This window comes from Castor canadensis, chromosome 4 (assembly GCF_047511655.1).
Source record: "Castor canadensis chromosome 4, mCasCan1.hap1v2, whole genome shotgun sequence".
Lineage (NCBI taxonomy): Eukaryota > Metazoa > Chordata > Mammalia > Rodentia > Castoridae > Castor > Castor canadensis.
Genome location: NC_133389.1, coordinates 184,178,152 through 184,200,916, shown reverse-complemented (window position 1 = coordinate 184,200,916; position 22,765 = coordinate 184,178,152). Strand labels below are relative to the sequence as shown.

Below are 22,765 nucleotides of genomic sequence, written 5' to 3'. Positions count from 1 at the left end.
CTCTCAAAGTGGATTTTCTCTCTTTTCTTCTCAATGTCTTTGCTTTATGGCCTGTTAGAGTGCTGTCAGAAGGTACCTGCAGCTGTATTTATCTATCTTAATAATTCTAAGTTTCAGGCTGGCAGAATGGCTCAAGCAGTTCAACATCTGCCTAGCAAGCGTGTGGCGCTGAGTTCAAACCCCAGTGCCACCAAAAAATAAAAAACAACTTCTAAGTTTCTATCCAGCACTCAAATGGGTTCATTTGTTCTGTTTTGGTATTTCCAGGTTTATGACCTGGAGCTGCCACCATCTTAGGGATGTCCACAAGCATTTCCATTGAGCCTGAGTCTACTCTGAAGTAGAGGCATGGGTCCCACCTCCCAGGGCTGCAGTGAGGATTAGAATTTAAGTCAAAATAACCTGAGTCTAGCTCTGGGGACCTCTGTGAGGGGCAGCGGCTAGATTTTTCTGGAAATGGACTGTGTATGACCCTGGCTTCCATCTCTCTCACACTCCCACCCCATCACACATGCTCTGTGCAGGACAGATGGCCCCTCTCTCAGTTACAGACCCCTGGGGGATGTTCTAGACTTCCTCCTCTCGGCAGCCCCAGATGCCCATTGGCGTTGGCTTTCTGTCATCCACAATGGTGCTGAAACCTCCCCTTGCTGATGTCCCCTCTGGCCTGCAGAGATGGCCACCTTCTGGCTACTCCTGAAGACCCAGCCCTGGGGGAGAACATGTGTAGGGCATAGCTAACCCGGACCTGGTGTCACCATTCCACTAACTGCCCATGTAAAATCTCTCGGAGGCAAAGCAAAGGTCTAACGTCTCCCACTACCACAGAATGGTCAGACGCAGAGCAATAAAGCCACGTGACCTGCAGCCATGACTCATTATCAGGAGGAGAACCAGGTACAGGGAGCCCAGGACTATCCTGTTCACAGATCCACTGGAGGATCACAGATCATAATCCCACAGCTTCATTTCACCGTACGATGCCTGGAGGTAGACAGTGACAGGCCATACCAGAGCCCATCCCAGAGACACAGGGAACCTCTGCCATGTGATGTTAAATGCTAAATATGGACCTGTGATTTTTCTCTCACCTGCTGCTTTGTGGGACCAGGTGTGCCATCTTTGGGCCAAGCTCAGCTGCAGGTCTGGCTCCATGTTCTCCCCATCAGCTGATCTTCAGCCTCTCACCTTACCATTGATCTTTTGCAGGCACAGAAGGATGAAGGGGGAGAACCTCACCAAGGTCAGCACCTTCATCCTGCTGGGCTTCCCCACAGCCCCCAGGCTGCAGTACGTGCTCTTCCTTCTCTTCCTGCTCACCTATGTCTTTGTGCTGGTGGAGAACTTGACCATCATCCTCACTGTCTGGAGCAGCGCCTCCCTCCAGAGGCCCATGTACTACTTCGTCGGCATCATGTCAACCTTGGAAATCTGGTATGTATGTGACATCATTCCCAAGATGCTGGATGGCTTCCTCCTGCAGCACAAAAGCATCTCTTTCATTGGATGCATGACCCAGCTCTACTTCTTCAGTTCCCTGGTGTGTACTGAGTGTGTGCTCCTCGCTTCCATGGCTTATGACCGTTATGTGGCCATCTGCCACCCTCTGCGATACCAAGTTATCATGACCACGGGACTGTGTGTCCAGCTCGTGGGCTTCTCCTTTGTGAGTGGCTTCACCATCTCTCTCATCAAAGTCTACTTCATCTCCAGCGCCACATTCTGTGGTTCCAACATCCTAAACCACTTCTTCTGTGACATTTCCCCCATCCTCAAGCTGGCCTGCACAGACTTCTCCACTGCAGAGCTGGTGGACTTCATCCTGGCCTTCATCATCCTGGTGTTCCCTCTCCTGGCCACCATTCTCTCCTATGGACACATCACCCTGGCTGTCCTGCGTATCCCCTCGGCCACAGGCCGTTGGAGAGCCTTCTCCACCTGTGCCTCCCACCTCACTGTCGTCACCATCTTCTATACAGCCTTGCTTTTCATGTATGTCCGGCCCCAGGCCATTGACATGAGGAGCTCCAACAAGCTCATCTCTGCTGTGTACACTGTCCTCACGCCCATTCTGAACCCCTTGATCTACTGCCTGAGGAACACAGAGTTTAAGGATGCCTTAAGAAAGGCCTTAGGCATGGTCCACACTCTGCCATGATAGGGCACAACTTCTGTTTTCTGGATTTCTTCAGGGAATGCAAAGCCCTTGTGATGAGACTGGTTAATTTGCTGTGATGAAAAGTCTTTGTGTTGCTGTAATGCTGCACTTTTAGGATTCCAGCACTTCAAATTTTTTCTCTTTTACACCGAACAAAATAGAAGAAAACCAGGATGAAAACGCCTAAAGTAGTTAGTAGGTAGACCAGGTAATCACAAAACATTCTAGCTTATTTATCTTACATGCAAAATATATGTAGTTGTCACATGAAATATTAAAAAGCAATCACATGCTACACTGTGTGCCACTGTCTAGTGCCACGTGAGGAAGAGGCACAGCACTTCTTTCAGTACACATCAGCCACATGTAAGGTTCTACAGCATCAGTGCAGTAAGTCCACGCAACTGCATTGCAGCTCGTTATCCAGTTTAAAACCTCCCAAAGACTCCCAGAGTTGCGCCTCACAGGATCAATCCTTCAGATTTCGACTACTGTAAATTTCTAGCTACTAGGAGGAAAAGAGAGATTATAAGAAGCTTTCCCAAGAGTTATAAGACCTATGCAGACCAAAGGTCAACAGTTACCACAAGTCTGCTCTCACTAACAGCCCTTGCAATTGTCTGAGAAACATCAGGGAGAAAAGTCAGACCCAGTGCAGTCATGGTCTTCCCTGCAAACCTGTGGTGATGGAAACACAGCCAGGGTTACCACAAAGTGAGAATTCTGAGGCTTGCTCTTGAAGGCTTTTGCTGTTCTTTCAAATTGAGTAGAAGGTTATTTATTTTCTACTGCAATGAATCTTGATTAAATGTAGGAAGACTTCTGGCCCTTATTGGCTGGTGCATGGCCTATAACCTAACGTGCATTTGAAGTCAGCTGAAAATCTGAATTGAAAAGTATGCTAGAGTCCTAAACACAGTCTTTTGGAAGTATGCTGTTCAAAAGTCTTTAAGGATTGACTGCCTTGAAGTAGCATCAGAGAACAAGAGCGCTCAGCCTGTCAGATCCCACACATGAGACAAACGGCTCCTATTTGTAGAAAGTGCTACGTAGTACACATGAGAGAAACCCATACACAAGCACATGAATGAGTTTAGTTTTATTGCATGGAAATTCTCCCGGGGTCATGAGACAGAAGGAGGAATGAATCTTAAACCGCTCAACGTGAGAGGTGCTCAAGTCGGTCTCTATATTCATGAGACCACAAGACTTTAAAAAGACTGCAGGAGCACAGGGTAGACTCAGCTTCCTGTTTCCAGAAACACTACCTTGTATCGAGCTAAACCAAGCATCAACTCAAACAGCTATCCAGAAAAGTCACCTTTAGCTGTACTAAACAGCAAAGTTCACCATTGTATTGTCATTACTACTTTTGGAAGTTCTGGGATTTGAACGCAAGGTCTCAAGCTAGCTAGGCAGGCACACTACCACTTGGGTCACTCCCCAGCCCTTTTTTCTGTTGGATAGTTCCAAGACAGGGTCTCAAGAACTATTTGCTGGGCTGGCCTCCAATTGCAAGCGTCCTGATCTCTGCCTGCTGAGTAGCTGTGATTAAAGGCTTGAGCCACTGGAACCTGCTTACTACTATGTTATTTTACAGGAAGTTATCAAAAGTAAAATTTCAATTCATCCTGGGTGAGAAAATCAAAACAGGTCAAACTCAGTAATGAGTCATCCATTTAAGGCCAAGTGATGAGATGTACCCCTACGCTTGACTCGAAGACACTATGCACAAAGCCTCAAGTGGCAAATGAGAAATTCTATTAGGACAGGGTGAAGGAGAGCAAAGAACTATGAGGCTAACATTTTACCATCCAGACAGCATGGTAGAAAGTGCTCCCAGGTTATGCATTCTCCACTAATCCCATGAAGAAGGCAGGTGCATTGTCATTTTCTCTTTTTGTTTTGAGAAGCTTCTTGATCTCTGTTTGGCCATCACTGTGCACTTCAAAATGACTCCATGTTGGTTTAGTCCTAAGACGGTCACAGTCAGGGAGGTCAGAAGGAGGCTGTGAACTTGCCATTCCACCCAAGAAGTGCACCAAGAGAAATGATCAAGGTCATGATGAAGAACGTTAGGTTTTTCTTCCTTGAGTGTAAAGAGGCGTTTCCACCAGCACACTGCTCTGTGTTGAGCGTTCACTAGATTGATGCATATTTCATGGAATCTTTGCTTTTATTCAGTGCAATTTATTGGAATCAAAATTTCTAGATGCTACAATGGAAACAAGGTAGTCATCCAAGCACAGAAACAGCAAAACAAACACTGGACAGCACAGAAGGATAATCAGAAGCATCAAGAAAACCACTCTCAGGACAGGAGGTGGCAGCCAGGCTCTTTCTTATCAGAGGACTTGATGGGTCACCAGCCTCACTTCTCCCAATCTTGAACCAGCCCTTCTACACTTGCAGTCTCTGCAGTCAGCAGGTTGGTTCAGGGATTATCTCCCTGCACCATCGCCCAAGCTGCAGCTCAGCCAGCGCAAGCCACTCCCCAACCTCACTTTCCTCAGATACCCACGGGGCGACCGGAACCCTGCTGCATTTATTGAACACGTTGCTTCCATCTTTTTGTCTTCTGCAGTTCATGGAGTTGAACATCATAGGCATTGTTGTTCCTGTAATTCCATTGTTTTCTTATTTTATATGTGAGCAAAGCAGGACTTGGTAAAGTTTAATAAATTTTCCTTTCCTTTATATTACCATGCACATTTTAGAAGACAGTAGAACATGCCAGGTGACATGAGGGTTAGCATTCTCAGGAAGCTTCTGGGAGAGAAAGTGCTGGAACACGGATCCATGGGTAGATGGAGCTCTGAGAGCTCCACAGCACAGTGTACCTTGGAATTTTAAGAGTGTGTGGACTTTTGTTTGAAACACACAAGGCAAGATTCTGAAAGTCCTGGGGAACACCCGCCTCTGCTTTTTCTCTAGGTATTCTCCGCCTCGCAGTCAGTTAGCTGCTGAGAAAATAAAGTGTTTTATTAGTGCTAGTGTTGATGATGTTGGTTGATCTGCCATCTATACAGATGCCCAAGCACCTGGGGCATCTGGGGAGAGGAAGGAGATGGGAAGAGGGGAGAGAGGGGAGGGGAGCAAACAGAAGAGAGGGGAGAGGATCATAGAGGCAAGACGTGATGATATCAAGACAGAAGAAAGGGATCTGTCTACTTGGAGTCTGTTTTTGGTGGCAGTACCACTACAAAGAGAAACCCACTTTGTTTCCATAACATGCCCAAATTCTGGGCTACTCTGCAATTGTAGAGATGGGTGAACATTTACTGATTTGTCCTTAACTACTTGACAAACTTGGAGAATTCATCTGAGCAGTTGAGGTGATTCAATCAGGACAGATTTTGATTCCCTACTAACTCATTTGAGCTTGAACAACATACCCTGCCTGACATTTTCCTTCTGAGTTTGTGCCATAGGACCCATCAACAAAAGTATTAGCTCAGGATGACCCAGGGGCTGGGCTGTCTCATGAGTCAGCACAATGGACCTCTGATTCTGATAGCACACTTACAGAACCTGTCCTCTGCAGCATCAGGCAGAGGTAAGAGATTGGGTGAAGAGGTTTAGAGTGCCATCTATAGAAGATAGGAGAAGAGGGGGGAAGAATTTCCTAAAGTGTTCATCTACTTGAAGCAAGATGCCAAGCTCGGTTGGAATTTAGTAAACTTTCTGTAGCATGAGAGAAGTTCATTTCTTAAAACCAGCACAGATGACACTTCTACCTACCTGGTGGCTACTGCTTTAAACAGTTTGAAGGAGCCTTACTTACTGGGTTTAATTGCAGGTACATTTGGTGGGTATACGCTTCCTGCATGCTCTTAGGTAAGAACTCATTGCAATGTCCATGAAGAAACTGGTGAACGGGCTCGTGTAATTTGGAAATCCCCAAGCTGAGGTGTTGAAAGTTCAGTTTCATTTGGGCAAAAGACAGCTAGTGACTGTCTACCCATGGTCTAGGCTCTGGTAGTCCACTTCCAGTGAGCTCACGTGATGGAGATGCTATCAAGGAAAATTCAGGACCCAGCATTCTGCAGGTCCAGGTAAAGCTCTGCATTCTGTATAGTTTCAGGTCAAGGTAGCCTTTGAAAAGCTTTTATTCTCTCAGGTGATAAGGAAATCCCTTTGGGAGTCAAGTCACTGCCCCAAACAGTGGACTCCCCTTCTTCTCAAAAACACTAGTTTTTCCATTGAGGCCTTGCAACTCTTACAGCCTGAGTTTCTGTAAAGGTAAATTAAGTCTCTTTTATGATATTCCTTATGGGGGAGCAGAATACCTGATCAACTAAACGCTAAAACCATGTGGAGCTCTAGTACCCTGAAGGTTTGTTAATTCTTGATGCAATGCCTGGGCATTACAGGTGCAGGCATACTGTTGATTTTTCTAAGTAAAAGCTAATCAGTGGCAACCTTCTTTGTCCACTGGGACCCTAGACAAAGTGGAGCAGAGGTGTCTGACCAGGCGCCATGTTGAATCAGCTGGTGCCTAAGGTTATAGCACTTGGAACTACTGGAAACCTGGGTGTCACAGGTTTATTGATTGCCAGTAAGTCATAACTAATCTCCAATCTCATTCATCTTTTTTAACTGATAGGATTGGAGTGTACCTGGACTGGTACATGGGATTATATATCCTTGTTTAATGCAAGAGAATTTGAATTCCTTGAAGCTTTGATGGATAGGAGGAGAATTGGGGAATGGTTTGAAATGATCTAGTTCTTGGTCGACATTTTTTATTTTTCATGCACCAGTTGAGGAAGACACCCATAAACAAAAGGGCACTTAAAAATTTCAAGGGGTAGTTGGCTAGACATGGCTAGCTCTCAGGGGACACCCATCCAGCTCTCTTCACAACATTCTCTGATCACAAGTAACTGAGTTTTTCATATATACATTTATTTATTCATTCGTTCATCCAAGAACCTACCAAGCACAGACACAAATCTAGGGACACAAGGGGAAATCATAAACAAACAGACGAAAGTCTCTGTCCTCTGGCAGTTTAACCTCTCTATTTGGAGAGATAAATAAGTTAAAAGTAAACTCTTCAGAGTTGGGTTCAGGGATGTGTGCTAAGGAAAAAATATACAACAGTAATAACCAGGTAGAAAATGGTCCCAAAACATACGTCCTCATCTGATCCCTGAGCTGTGGATGAGACCTCCTTTGGAAATGGCTTTGCAGACTTTAGTAAAGATCTGCAGATGAAGAGACAAGGATGATCTTTGGTGGGTCCTGAGTGCAATAAGTGTCCTGATAGGAGACACAAGAAGAGACCTGATACACACTCAGGAGGAAGCGACATGACCACAGAGGGAGAAAGTGGAGCGAGGCCACCACAGGGCCAGGAAGCCAGGGGCCACCAGAGCGGGTAGAGGCAAAAACAAATTCTCCCCTGGCAACCTGAGAGACCAATCCAGCAGGGAAGAAAACACCATGTGCTGGGGGGGGGTGCAGGTTGAAGGAGGTGAGGGCAGAAGGGTTGACAAGTGGAGGAAGAACATTCCAGAGTGAGTCCAAACACCTGCAGGGACTTGCAGGAACCAGCTCTATCTGAGGAACAGGGACAGGAGGGATGAGGGAAACCAGAGTGGAGAGAACAGGAGTCAGTAAAACTGAGACCCTGGGAGCTGAGGCACATGGAGGCTGGTCTTGTGGGCGGGACAGGCTCTTCCCTCTGAGCAGGGCAGGGTGATGGTTTGTTCTGACCTGGGTTGAGCTCTTACTGTCAAGGTCCTTGATGTAGCCTGCCTGACCTGTGATCCAATGTCACCAACACTTTCTACTGTGTGCAGAGGCACAGTGTCCTGCAGGGGCCTGGGTGGGCTCTCAGCACAGGCACTCCTGTGAGCCTTGTGGAGTGAAAGCTACAGGGTGACCAGGGCGCAGCTCCTCCGGTGGGGAGCACAGTGGTCGGCCACCGAAGCTGGTGGGGAAGTACCTGACAGGGGACAATGTCTTCACAGGCTGCTGGGGGGGCCACCAGGCCGGGCAGCCAGCCCCAGAGACACTGGCCCACGTAATTGGCAGTTTGGGCAGCTTCATCAGCAGTAGGGTAATTGGGCCCTGGAGACCCCGTGTTCCAGCAGAAAAGCCACAAATGTTCCTCCCCAGAGCCTGAGCAGTCCACTTCTCTAGAGTCTACTGGAGGCTCAACTGACACTGTGGCCAGCCTGGGTGCCACTGGACAGGCAGAAGCCACTCCTCACTCCAGAAGGCAGCCACAGCCCTTGGAAGTGAGGCTTCCAGTCCCCAGGTAAGATCCAGTGCTTTCCACACAATGATTCCTCACTCTGCTGTGAGTTACGTTTATGCTGTAGATGCAGCATCATGATAAAGCTGTATGTGCAGGCGTGAGGGACGGCCCGGTACCATGTCCCACTTTCATGTTGGGGCAGGACTCACCTATGGACCAGTCTCACTGCCAGTACCCACCAATGTCTCACAGGGGTGCCGTATTAGCCCACTTATCTGCAAGTAGAACTCTGAGTGAGCATCTGTGGGTGCTGTGCTGAGTACATATTTAGGGATATGTGCTGTGAATTCATTCATGGGTCGTGTACTGAGTTTACATTGATGGGTTCTGTGTTGATTACGAATCTATGGGTGCTGTGCTGAGTGCATATTTTGGGGCATTATGCCGTGTTGAACATGACATGTAACCTTGACCAGTGTCCTCACTGCACTGAGCAGAGCAGAGGACATCTCTCATCTCAAAGGTCCATGTCCAAATGGTTCTGTCAAGGAGGAGGGTGGGCATCAGAGCACAAAGGTGCTCCCTCACACTGATCCCCAACTCACCTTCATTCTAGGGTACAGAAATCTTCCTTTTCCTCTCTCAGGTTTTCTTACAGGAGCTGAGTGTGAGTTTCTGAGCAGACAACGAAGCTCTTGTATGACACCCTGGCAGACCTCACTTATGTTGAGAAAATCCCGAGGTCCTCGTTGAAACCACTGCTTCTCAGTCTGTACTGGAGCCAGGGAGGTCCAACCGTGTAAAAATGCAGCCACTGTCAGAGCAGTGAGGGAGAACTGCGGGGACAGGAGAGGTCACTGGGGAGACAAGTGACAGCCACATGAAGACTGAAGTATAGGTCTGAGTGAGAACAGTCTTCACAGATGTCTGTAAGTCTAAAAGTGTTCCAAAATAAAAACTTTAAAAGAAAACACAGCCTTCGCCCAAACTGCTGGTGATTGAATGTGTCGCTCCATAGGGCTTGTGGTTTGCAAATTAACACAGGTTTTACTTAACCAGTCAGTGTATTAACTCACCATCCCATACGAGTCAGTTACCACATGCAAACGGTCAGCACAGTCTGCAGGACCAGTGCTGGGCTAGGATGGGGCGTGAGACAGAGACCTCCCAAGCAAACCAAATCAAATCAGGGAACTACTTGTCCTTCAGTAACTGGGGCTACCAGAGACCCTTCTTGTGGATTTCAAAGCCCTCCGTGACAACTCAGTGAGAAGACACTGCCACACAGTGGTCTGTGTACGTGATCTGATGCTGACTCTCCAAATGACAGGGACCATCACCCAGTTGCTTTAAAAGAGGTGGTATGATAGATGGAAGAACTGGAGGGTGTCATGTACTCTTGAAATTGATCCTCAACTTGCATTGGCACATGGGTATTGTGTATGGTAGGGAATGGTTGAGTCACCCACTGAGGTGAACCTGGTTCTCACAGGACAATCACCTTGGAAGGCAGAAGTATAGGCATGTGCCAGGTACACTGTCCCTGGGCAATTCCTTTCTAGAACTTTCTGTTTCAGTGCAGGACTCTCTTGTGAACTCCAGATTTGGAGAGACAGCCCTGCACATGGCCACGTGGCTGACCAAAGTGTGCTCACACCAATTCCTGGAAGTAGCTCTTCTGGCACCAGGCACCGACAGGACCCTCTCCTGTCCTGCTCATCACTGTGAAGTGTCCCAGTGTGGCCAAACACCTGGGCTCGCCTGTCTTCTCTCTTCTCTCCCCTCTCTGTCAGTGTCCTGGGAATCCTACCACAAAGGGCTATGTCCTGGGGCTTAAGGACACAAAAATTGATTCCCTCATACTTTTGGAGAGCAAATGCTCAAAATCAAAGAGTTGCACAGCCACTGTTCCTCCCTCCCAGCCTCTAAGGGAGTCTCTTCCCTCTTCCCATCTCTAGAGGCTTGATGGGTTACTGGGCCTATTTTGCATCACTCTGACATCTGCCCTGTGTGTCCATGCTCCTAGATCCAGAGTGTTTAGTGCTGTCATGTAGCACCCTGTCCTGTCTCCATCATTGTTGCCTGGACCCCTGCCGGCCCCCTGCTCCCATATGCTCCCTCTGCGGGGTCACAAGGGACAGAAATCTCTGCTGTTAGATTTGGGGTCTGCCAGCAAGAAGGTCAGAAATTTGTGAAATCTGAGTCCGTCTCATGAAGTCAAGCTGCATGGCAGAGACAGTCAGCAGGGAGGAGGGGACTCCCTCCAGACAGAGGCCCAGAAATCCTCCCTGGTGATTCCCTCATCAGAGCATTCCTTGGGAGATGCTGTCCTGCACAGCAAGATCTTGACTGCTAGTGTCTGCTGGGCACCTGCTGGTTGTGTGATGCCCCTGCTCTGTGGAAACCAGAATGCTGTGACTGGACTTAATTCAGTGGCCATGGAGCATCCTCAAAATGGGCATCACTGAGCTCCGTCCCTGGCAGTCTCTGTCTGGCCCCCTCTAGGTCAGCATAGACACGGTATTGATGGGACCTGATGAGCCACAGTTCATTCAGGTGGAGTTCATCACTCAAGACCTGAGCTAAGCTCTCAGGATGGTGACAAGGAGGACCTGTGCTGTGTATCTGGACCTGAACGTAAGTGTGGCACTGTGTTTCGTGCAGGCTCAACATGAACCTAGGGGAGACAGACTGGGTCCCAGGTGCAGGAAGCGGCTTGAACCGAGACTGGAGTCTGGATTGCAGGCAGTGCAGAGGGCAAAGAAGCAGACTCAGAACCACTGGCTCCAGAGGCTTGACACAGTGACCAAAAGCCACCAGCTGGCAGTTCAGTGCATGTCCAGCATGGCGATGTGTGAGACTGTCTCTGTGACAATCCTCTGGCAACCACTTCCCTACTCCTGTGCCAGTGTGGGTCCTAGGTATTCTGCAATAATCAGCCAGGTTCTCGGCTAATGCTTAGCTAATCTGCTGTCTTCAGAATCACCTGCACCTGCCTGTGGACCCCCTAGCATGCTTGAGTCCTCCTCCCAAATATTGGCCTCTTCATGGTCTCTGTCATCCCCAGCTGTGAGTACAGGAATCTGCTTTTCAGGAGTGAAGGTGTCCAGAAACCCTTGATTTGAGTGGCGTTTGTGCCTCCACCTTCCCTCCTGCTATTCTGGTGTCTTGGGGCCAATGGATCCTTTCCTGATGGGTCCTTTCCTTCCCCATTTAGTTTGGGGTCTGCCATTGTTGGCTGTGCCAAGGCTTTCTGCCTGACTTGAAGGAACCTTGCAGTCCCCCCAACCTCAGTTTCATGCATACTGGGATCTTTTGCTGTCATGTACCCCTTATTCAGAGTTGTTCTTTGTGTTGCTGTGGAGCACCATGCACTGACTCCATCATTGTTGCCAGGATCTACACCAGTCCACTGCTCCCATGTGTGCCCCCTATTTGGGCACCCAGGAGCGAAACTGTTCTGCAAGAGGGAGTACTGGAGCCTTCTGACTTTCCTTGACAGCTCCCTTTGTTGGAATCCCAGCATTCACCATTGCTGGCCTGTTATGCAGACACTTTCAGCCAGGGCATCCAAGTCATTCAGAGTCTTGGGTTCATTCCTGTTTCCCTCTTCAAGACCAGGACCCCTTGGCCTGGTGAACAACCCTGATCCTCACCCTCCCACCTGCCAACCAGAAGTCAGGACTAAGAAGGTAAAACTGGACTGGGCCCAGCACTCACTGCCTGGCCCCCAGCTGCACTCTGTCACACATCCTTAAAGCTTTATCCTGACCTTTCCTCACCTCATACAGTGCTGTTGGTCACAGCTAGCCACAGCTTCCCTCCCTGAATCTCACAGGGTGCTGTTCCTAGGCTCCTCCCTGCTTTGTGCAGCATGGCACTGGATAAGCATGTTCCATATCTGCTGTGAGAGCAGCCCTCTCCAAAACACTTCTCCAGGAGTTCCCCTGGGCCTCTTTGGCTTGTTTCCCCATGTTTGACATGAGCTGGCTTTCTAGGCAGAACACTTGTCTCTGCTCAGTAAAGGAAGGGTTGTGTCCTCAAGTGGAAAGTGTGGGGTGTGTGTGTGTATGTGTAAGAGAGAGAGGGAGAATATGTGTGTGTCTGTGAAAGAGAGTTTGTATGTGTCTAAGAGTATATTTATGCATGAGTGTGTCTGTGCACACGTGGGCATGGGAAAAGAAGCAATTCTCAGTTGCAGCAGCTACCAGGTCTCTACGTCTCTCCCCTCCAGGGAGGTGGGACACAGCCCCATCTATACACTCCCACCTACAGGGCGATGGAGGGCATGGCTCTGTCTACATTCAGGTCTCCAGGAGGTTTGGTCATGACCTCAGCTTACCATGACACTTTTATGACCCAACACGACGGCAGAGATCAAATGCTAGCCTTTCCACCACTGATTAAGGGAGAAACTTAAGAAAGCATCACCACGATTGCCAAGATTGAGTTGGAGGTGGTAACAGACGCTGGTGACTAGAGTACCCAAGGCCTGCCTTTCTTGGAAAGTGAAACTGAAATGCCAGACACAGAGCAAAGAAAGCCATTCTGGTTCCTGCTGCTGCTCCCAATGGTCAAGCAGACAGTCTCTTCCATTACAACCTAACATCTACTCCTCAGCAGGTGCTCTCTTCCTACTTCTCTCTTCATTATTATATTCGAGCACAGGCATGTAGGATTTTCCTATATAAGCCTGGCAGGTAAGTGAATTATTACTGTTCCCCGCTGCTTTGTGGGACCAGGTGTGCCATCTTTGGGCCAAGCTCAGCTGCAGGTCTGGCTCCATGTTCTCCCCATCAGCTGATCTTCAGTCTCTCACCTTACCATTGATCTTTTGCAGGCACAGAAGGATGAAGGGGGAGAACCTCACCAAGGTCAGCACCTTCATCCTGCTGGGCTTCCCCACAGCCCCCAGGCTGCAGTACGTGCTCTTCCTTCTCTTCCTGCTCACCTACGTCTTTGTGCTGGTGGAGAACTTGACCATCATCCTCACTGTCTGGAGCAGCGCCACCCTCCAGAGGCCCATGTACTACTTCTTGGGCTCCTTGTCCTTCCTAGAGGTCTGGTACGTGTCAGACATCATTCCCAAGATGCTGGATGGCTTCCTCCTGCAGCACAAAAGCATCTCTTTCATTGGATGCATGACCCAGCTCTACTTCTTCATCTCTCTGGTGGGCACAGAGTGTGTGCTCCTCGCTTCCATGGCTTATGACCGCTATGTGGCCATCTGCCACCCTCTGCGATACCAAGTCATCATGACCAAGGGACTGTGTGTCCAGCTCGTGGGCTTCTCCTTTGTGAGTGGCTTCACCATCTCTCTCATCAAAGTCTACTTCATCTCCAGCGCCACATTCTGTGGTTCCAACATCCTAAACCACTTCTTCTGTGACATTTCCCCCATCCTCAAGCTGGCCTGCACAGACTTCTCCACTGCAGAGCTGGTGGACTTCATCCTGGCCTTCATCATCCTGGTGTTCCCTCTCCTGGCCACCATTCTCTCCTATGGACACATCACCCTGGCTGTCCTGCGTATCCCCTCGGCCACAGGCCGTTGGAGAGCCTTCTCCACCTGTGCCTCCCACCTCACTGTCGTCACCATCTTCTACATGGCTATGATCTTTATGTATGTCCGGCCCCAGGCCATTGACACGAGGAGCTCCAACAAGCTCATCTCTGCTGTGTACACTGTCCTCACACCCATGATAAACCCCCTGATCTACTGTCTGAGGAACACAGAGTTTAAGGATGGGTTGAGAAAGGGTTTGGGCTTGGATCATGCTCCATGGTAGGACAAATGAGTGTCCTAGAATCTAATTTGTGGTAATAAAATATCTTTATATAGCATCTATGCTTTTTTAGTTTGTAAATACTTAAGTAACCCACAGAGATATCCACAATAACAAGCCTCTGTCTGAACTTCTTTTCAGAAAAGGACTACTCTCAGGGAACAAGCTCCATGATGGATTGGGAATTTGAGGCTTCCATCTTACCTTCCATTCCCCCACCATCCTCTCTACCCCAAAGAACCACTATCCAGACTTCTAATACCAGATTCTAGCTTGGGTGTTATGAGGGTTTTGTGAATGTAACCATAAAGCATTTACACTTTTATGTTCAGCTTCTATGGTTCAACATGATGTTGGGGTGAATCCCTGATGGTTTGACATGTAGCAGTGATTCATGTGTTTCACTGTGGTATGACAGTCTCTCACACACATATGTCACAATGCACTTTGGCATTTTACTGTCGACGGATGGTATTATGGATACTGTCTATTATGTATGCTGCTGTTACAAGCATTCTGCTTTTTTGTTTATTTATTTTATTAATACCCATGTGCTTTTGTGAGCTATTCAAAACTATCCCTAGGTTAGACCTAGGTACATCTAGGCTATCCCTATAATTGCTGTAACATAAAGTATGGGTATGGTCAAGCTTCACAGAAGCTGCAAAACTGTTTTCCAAAGTAGATGTACCAATATTTCACTCCCACTAGCAGTACAGGAAAATTGCAGTGGTTCCATATCCTTGTCTACACTTAATATTGTATGTATATTTCTTCTTTTTTCATGGGTGTAAATGGGGTTTATTAAAAATTAGGAAAAGAAATACAGAGGGAACATGGTGGACACAGGTGGAGTCTGTCAGCAGAGAGACTGCTTTTCTTTTTCACGTGCTTTTAAAACCTACACTAATCCAAGGGGACGGCAGACCCAGGAGATTCCCACCAATAATGAACAAGTGGGGAGGGGCGTGGGCAGGGGTCTGGGTCATCCCCAGGCAACATACTGAGGCCCAAACTTTCCCACTTGTCATTTATCTTTGTATTTTCTGCTTTGAGAAGATGGATCATTGCTCTTGGTTTAAATAAGAAGCATGAATTTATTCTTCTATCTTGTTAAGAAGTCTTGTCCACCATTTACTCTTTGGCCTGCCACTTTCTTAAAACCATGTCCATGGAAGTGGAGGTTTTGGTAACTCTAATGTACACTGCAGCTCAGCTCATCTGACTTTTACATTCTTTCTATACTTGGTAATCTACTTGACTATTCACCTCTGCATTCTTGATCTTCATTCCCTTGGTTTCTATAACATTGTGCCAAACAGACTTGTCTCCTGTCTCTCTGATCACTTCTAAGTCTCTTTTATGAGCTGATCTTGCTCTGTTGGTCCCTTAATTTTGCCTTTCCCAATGCTGCTTTTGTTGTCTCCATTCCCCCTCTTTTTGCTAACCCTAGATGATACTATCCACTCTCATATCTTTAACTCCTACTTATATGCTTCCGAAGTCTTCATACTTCCATTATTATACAATAAGTTCTCACAGTTGTCAAAAACAGAAATTAAGGAGTTACTTTATCTTCTCCCTTTTCAGCCTCCTCATCCAAATAGATGCCCTGTAAATGCTATTTCCACATTATCTCTTGATTGTCCCACCCCCTTTTTTACATCTGTTATTTTTCTCATCCAGTCTTCTGCAATGCCTGTAGATTGCTGTCTCCATTTCTCATTTTGCTTTCTGCTAATCAATCATCACATTGCTCCTAGAGTGAGTTTAAAATACTAATAAGTTGATCATACTATTCACTTCATTAAATTCTTTCATTGGCTTCTATAGCCTTAAAAATAAATTCCAAAGTCCTCAGCAGAGCCCCTTTCTCTCTTTCCTCATTTCCCATACCCTGCTCATACATATAGTACTTCATACATACAGTACTTCTCAAAAGAAGAAATTCAAATGGCCAAAAAGCACATGAAAAAATGCTCACCATCTCTAGCAATAAAGGAAATGCAAATTAAAACCACACTAAGATTCCACCTCACCCCTTTAGAATAGCCATCATTAGCAACACCACCACCAACAGGTGTTGGCGAGGATGCGGGGAAAAAGGAACCCTCTTACACTGTTGGTGGGAATGTAGACTAGTACAACCACTCTGGAAAAAAATTTGGAGGCTACTTAAAAAGCTAGACATCGAGCTACCAATTGATCCAGCAATTCCACTCCTGGGGATATACCCAAAAGACTGTGACACAGGTTACTCCAGAGGCACCTGCACACACATGTTTATTGCAGCACTATTCACAATAGCCAAGTTATGGAAACAGCCAAGATGCCCCACCACTGACGAATGGATTAAGAAAATGTGGTATCTATACACAATGGAATTTTATGCAGCCATGAAGAACGAAATGTTATCATTCGCTGGTAAATGGATGGAATTGGAGAACATCATTCTGAGTGAGGTTAGCCTGGCCCAAAAGACCAAAAATCGTATGTTCTCCCTCATATGCGGACATTAGATCAAGGGCAAACACAACAAAGGGATTGGACTTTGAGCACATGATAAAAGCGAGAGCACACAAGGGAGGGGTGAGGATAGGTAAGACACCTAAAAAATTAGCTAGCACTTGTTGCCATTAACGCAGAGAAACTAAAGTAGATACCTTAAAAGCAACTGAGGCCAATAGGAAAAGGAGGCCAGGAACTAGAGAAAAGATTAGATCAAAAAGAATTAACCTAGAAGGTAACACCCACGCACAGGAAATTAATGTGAGTCAACTCCCTGTATAGCTATCCTTATCTCAACCAGCAAAAACTTGTTCCTATTATTGCTTATACTTTCTCTTCAACAAAATTAGAGATAAGGGCAAAATAGTTTCTGCTGGGTATTGAGGGGGTGGGGAGGAGAGGGAGGGGGCAGAGTGGGTGGTAAGGGAGGGGTTGGGGGCAGGGGGGAGAGGGAGGGGGCGGAGTGGGGGGCAGGGGAGAGAAATGACCCAAGCCTTGTATGCACATACGTGTAATAAAACAATAAAAACAATTTAAAAAAAAGAAATTTCAAAAACAAAAATTTTCAATTCTCACATAAAAAAAAAAGAAAGAAAATCATGTATGTATATTTCAATTCAGCCATTCTTCTGGGGCTGTAATTAGAACTTACATAAATTTAATTTGTATCCTCCTAGACACAATGATGTTCAGCACCTTTTTCTTATTTGGTAGCTTACTGTCTTTTTGGATCTACCTTTTCTGAAGTGCCTGCTCATGTCTTCTACCTATTTTCAAATAGGGTCTCTTTCACACAAAGGGGTTCTTATATATTCTGGATCTAAACCCTCTGTTGGATTCAAGCCCTCTCATACATAAACCCTCCAGTTGGCAGACTTTTCATTAACAGTGCCTTTTGATAAAAAGTTCTTTCATTTTAATGTCCATTATGTGCATTTTCCTCCTTTATAGTTAATTTTCCATTTAGGAAATGTTTGACTCTTCCAAGGTCATGAAGGCATTCTCCTGTTTTAATCTGTAAGCTTTATTGTTTTATCTTTCTTGCTTAAATGTGTGATCCATCTGAAATTGATCTTCATTTATGCTATGGGATAATCCCATCATTTAAAAGTTGCACTTTCTCCTCTGCAATGTCACTATTTCTACAAACAGAATGACTGGATGCATAGGGATCATTTGTGTTTGGACTCCACCCTGTTCCATTTGTCCTTCTCTCTGCTGTACCAGTGACACACTGCTGTCACCACTGTGGCTTTTCTTTTTCCGTGAGGTCTGTAAGCATGTCCTCCCTCCATGTTCTTTTAGTGAAGATATTGCCCAAGTTGCTCTTAACCCTTCCCAATGGGAGATATGCATGCTAGAATCTGCTTGTCGATGTCAAAAAAGTAAAAGCTTGCTGGATTTTTATTTGGATCATGTCGAATGTACAGATCAATATGGAGGTAAATGTCATCTTCATAATTCTGACACTTTTCAGAGTACCCTCTCTTCAATTTCTCAATATTATTTTGCAGTTTTCAGTGTAGTGGTCTTTCACCTATTTCTGGTATTTGAATTTTTAAAATTCCAACCCAAACAGTATCTTTTAAATTTTTATTCTCTGTTCTTTTATGTTGGTACATATAATACAATTTTAAGCTTTCCTTTGAAAATAATTATAGATTTACAGGAAGTTACAAAGAAATACACAGGGTGGTCCTGTGTGCTCAGTCTACCCAATGGTGTCATCTTGCATGACTACAGCATGGTTTTAAGACCAGGAAGTTGACTTTGGTACACCCCACAGTAGTTGTTCAAATCCTACTAGTTATACATGCATGTATTTGTGTGTGATGTGTGTTTTATCACCTGCATGGATAGCTTTGTGGCTGCCACCATAATCAAGACACAGAACATTTTCATCACCAAATGACACCCTCATGTTACTGGTTTGTAGCCACACTCCCCCTTTTGTAGCCTCCAGCAGCCACTAATTTGTTCTTTATCTCCATAATTTTGTTATTTCAAGGATGTTGTATAAATGGAAATCACACTATATTAACTTTTGAGATTGTCTTTTTTTCACTCAACATAATTCCCTTCAGACACAACCAAGTTGCTATGCTTATCAATGGTCTGTCTGTTTTCATTGCTAAAATGTGTTCCATACCACGACTGTGCCAGTTTGTTAACCCATTCACCTGTTGAAGGACAGATGGTTTCATTCCAGTTTTCAGCTGCTAGGAATGAAGGTGCTGTGAACATTAATGTGTAAGTTTCTCATTGAACCTGAATTTTCGTTTCTCTGGGATAAATGCCTAATAGTACAGTTGCTAGGTTGTATGATGAATCCACTGTTAGTTTTAAAGGCAACTGCTGGATTCTTTACCAGAGTAGCCGTATCATTTTACATTCTCACTAGACCTGAACAAGTGAATTGTTCTGACCTCTTTCCAGCATTTGATGTTACCGTTATTTTTTTAGAGTTTTCTTTAATGACTGAAGAGGTTGGACATGTTTTCATGTGCTTATTTGACACCTGTGTATCCTCCTCAGTTGTGTCTGTTCATATCTTTTGCCTTTTCTAATTGGATTGCTTTTTAATGTCCAGCTTTGGGAGTTCTTTATGTATTCTAGATACAAGTCCTTTGTCAGATCTGTGGTTTGCAAAACTTTTCTCCATCTGTAGTTTGTCTTTTCATCCTCTTAAGACAATCTCAGAGCAACAGTTATTTTTATGAGGTCCGATTTTTCTTTTTTATGTTATGCTTTTTATGTCAGGTCTAATAATTCTTTTCCAAGACCCAAAGTTTATATCCTGTTTTTTCCTAAAAAAAAAGGTTGCATAGTTGTACCTTTAAGTCTATGATCCATTTTGAGTTAGTTTTTTTTAGGTGTGAAATCCTATCAAGGTTCCCCCCCTCCCACCATGGCTGTCCAGTTGCTTCAGGACTGTGTTTCACTGAACTGTTTGCATTGTTATCAAATATCAGTTGAGAGTATCTGTGCTATTTCTAGATCCTGTTTAATTAATCCATGTGTCTATTGACACCACAGACTCTATCACACCACATTCTTGATTAAATCATTATATAATAAACCTTAACATTGGAAGAGTGATTCCTCTTTCTTCTTTTTTTCTAAATTTTTGTGGCTAACTTTAGGCTTTTACATTGCCACAAAATTTTTACAAAGTTTGCCTACTGAAAAAAACCTTGCTGAGATTTTGATAGGAATCCCATTAACACTATAGACCAATTTGAGAAGAAATGACAGTGTTGCTGTCTTCTGACCCATGAACACAATAAGCCTCTTCAAGTCTTGAGGTCTTCTTTGATCTCTCACATCCCTGCTTTGTACTTCTCAGCACACAGGTCCTGTGCATGTTTTGCTGTATTTAGACCTCAGTATTACATTTGATTTGGAGCAATTGTAAACGGTTTTCCATTTTTATCCCAGTTTCCCCATTTGTGAATATACAGAATGCTGTGTGAACTGTGATTTTACACATTTATCTTGCATCCTTGAATCCTGCTGAACTAACATTAACTCTAGGAGCTTTTCTACAGATTCTTTTGGGGTTTCTACATAAATAATCATGTCATCTAAAGACAGTTTTATTTATTCCTTTCCAATCTGTATGCCTCTTATATCGTTTTCTTCACTGCTTGAGTTAGAAGTTCTGAAAGCAGAAATCATTGCGAATACCCCTTCTTTCACCATTCAGTATGACGTTATCTTACGGACTTCTGTAGATCTGCTTAATCAAGTTGAATCAGTTCCCCTTCAATCTGTATTTGCTCAGAGCTGTTTTTGTTTTATCATAAATTGATGTTGAATTTTGTCAAATGCTTTTTCTGCATCAGGCAATCTGGTTACTTTTTTTATCTTTATCTTGTTGATACAGTGGATTACTGTGGTTGATGTTTAAATATCAGATTTGAATCCTGTGAATAAGTCATATTTAGTTGCTGTGTATTATTAATTTTATATGTTGCTGTATTCAATTTGCTAACATTTTGTTGAGAATTTTTGTGTCTACATTCATGAGACATATTCGTCTATGAATTTAAAAACATTTTTTGTACTTTTTTTGTACATCATAAAATGAGGTATTCACCCTTCTATTTTTTTGGAGATTACATAAATTTGTATTAAATCTTTAAATATTTGGTAAAATTCTCTAGTCAAATCATCTGGCCCCGGGATTTTTCTCTTTTGGTGGGTAAGTGATTTTCAAGTTACAAATTTAATTTCTTAAGTATAGAGCTAGTCAGATTATCAAGTAATTAACACATGAAGGTTCAACTCTGCTTTGTTTTTTTTCTCTGCTTTTTTTCTTACCTTCCAATGGATCACTTGCTAGAATTTTTTAGAATTGCATCTTGATTTACTTCACAGGGGGTTTTATGACAGGTCTCATAGCTAGAGAGATTTGAAACATTATAGCTAATTTCTGTGCACTAACAGCTGCATTTACTCTATTTATGACTATTAGGACCATTACTATTGGGAAACATTACACATCACATCTTTCTTCAATATTCATGATGGCTGTTAGTGTCAGTGTCCTGAGGGGATCCATCCTGTGTGCTCTGCCTCCTTCAGCCCTCTTCCTTGGAATCCAGCTCTAGGGCCTCCAGGGAGGAGCAGAGGCAGTGTGCAAAGTGCCATGACAGAAGAAGGGTTCCCAAGCAGAGTGGTAGATACGAGTTCTAGTTGGCAGGGATGTTCGCCCAACTTTGTGACGGAGATGTCTGATACTTAATTTACTATTATTTTCTGTTTCCTGGGGTGATCTCTTATCCTTTTCTCCTTATGCCAACAGTAAAAGTTGTCAAACACAAGAAACTTGTCTTAGGAAATAAGAACAGAGTCTTTCCCAGGGGTGAGCCTAGAACCAAACCAGAAGTACTGGAGGTGAGTTGCAAATGCGATGGATCAGGAAAAGGAGAAGAAAAAGAGAAATGTGAAAACAACACCCTCCCACCCCGCTTCCTGCAGAATAATTCTGGAAATACAGGAAAGGACACTGGGCTTCTAGAGATGTGGGAAAGTGGGGGAAGCCATGAGTCACCTTACTTGGAGAATAGAGGTGACTGCCAGAGCTGCAGGATTCAAGGCTGTCTTGTTACACCTGGGTATGGAAGGTGGCATCACAGATCAGAAGCTTTGCACAGCTGGGAAGAAAGGAAGGCAGCTCTCACCCTTCAAATCCAGGGGGTGGGGCAGTATTTCTCAGTGTGACCCATCTGCATCACAATTAGCTGGAAGCTTGTTAAAGGGACTTTAGCCCACCCAGGATTAAAACAAAAAATCAGACAACACCCCCCCGTTAAGAACTGGAAATTCATATTTTCTACAAGCAGAGATTCTCCAGTTAGAAAAAAATCCATAGAAACAACCTTAGTTCTCACAACTGCATCCCCACCATTTTACAATCTCATGTTCATTCTGAGTTCAAAACTAAATGAAGGTTAAAAGAAAGAAAATGTCGGGTAAAAGAACAAAATCCACGAGAAACAAAAAAATTGGAGAAACCTTTCCAAACCGCAGGCCTGGTATCAAAGCGATCAGCGCTAACCCGAGAGGAACCGAGAACCTGAGTCCAGGAAGGGCTGCAGTTTTTCCGTCTATTTTCTATGCTATTCAAGGTGCTCCCCCAGGACCGGGGTGACCGCGGTGCCGACGACCCCCGAACCCCCCATCCCCTGGGCGCAAGGCGCGTCCCTCGGTACCCTGCTCCTCCGCGTCAGCCCCACCCCAACCCGGGCACCTCCCCGGCCTCGGAGGAAACCTGGACAAGAGGACGGGGACCCTGGACTTGGGAACCGGCGCGTGGTCTCTCTAAGGCTGGGGCGGCCTCAGCTTCCCATACTGCAAGAGCCCAGAACCTGGGCAACGAGCGCGGTCCCCTTCTAGAATCCTAAGGACCAACACTCCACCCCGCAAAAACCGGAACTCCTGCTCAGAACCCAAGCGCTTTCTTCCGCTGCTCAGGCCCCGCCCCCGCCCCCGCCCCCGCCCCGCCCCCGCCCCCGCCCCCGCCCCCGCCCCGGCCCGCCCCTCTCCCCGCCTGGCTCCTTTTTGCTCTCGACAGGCGCCGCGGACACCCGGACGTGACGT

The 22,765-nt window shown here is 45.5% G+C and overlaps 2 protein-coding genes across 2 annotated transcripts; both read left to right on the top strand.

Moving 5' to 3' along the window:
• Nucleotides 1-1,219: 1,219 nt before the first annotated feature.
• LOC109699586 (olfactory receptor 6B2) lies at nt 1,220-2,158 on the top strand. Its single transcript, XM_020184364.2, has one exon. The coding sequence runs from the start codon at nt 1,220-1,222 to the stop codon at nt 2,156-2,158; it is 939 nt and encodes a 312-aa protein (XP_020039953.2).
• Nucleotides 2,159-13,216: 11,058 nt separating this feature from the next.
• Nucleotides 13,217-14,155, top strand: LOC109699583 (olfactory receptor 6B2-like). Its single transcript, XM_020184362.2, has one exon. It carries the CDS (start codon nt 13,217-13,219, stop codon nt 14,153-14,155), a length of 939 nt encoding a protein of 312 aa, XP_020039951.1.
• The last annotated feature ends 8,610 nt before the right edge of the window (nt 14,156-22,765 follow it).

Excerpts from the sequence above, each read along its gene's own strand:
- LOC109699586 (XM_020184364.2), top strand. The coding sequence starts at position 1,220 with ATGAAGGGGGAGAACCTCACCAAGGTCAGCACCTTCATCCTGCTGGGC.
- LOC109699583 (XM_020184362.2), top strand. The coding sequence starts at position 13,217 with ATGAAGGGGGAGAACCTCACCAAGGTCAGCACCTTCATCCTGCTGGGC.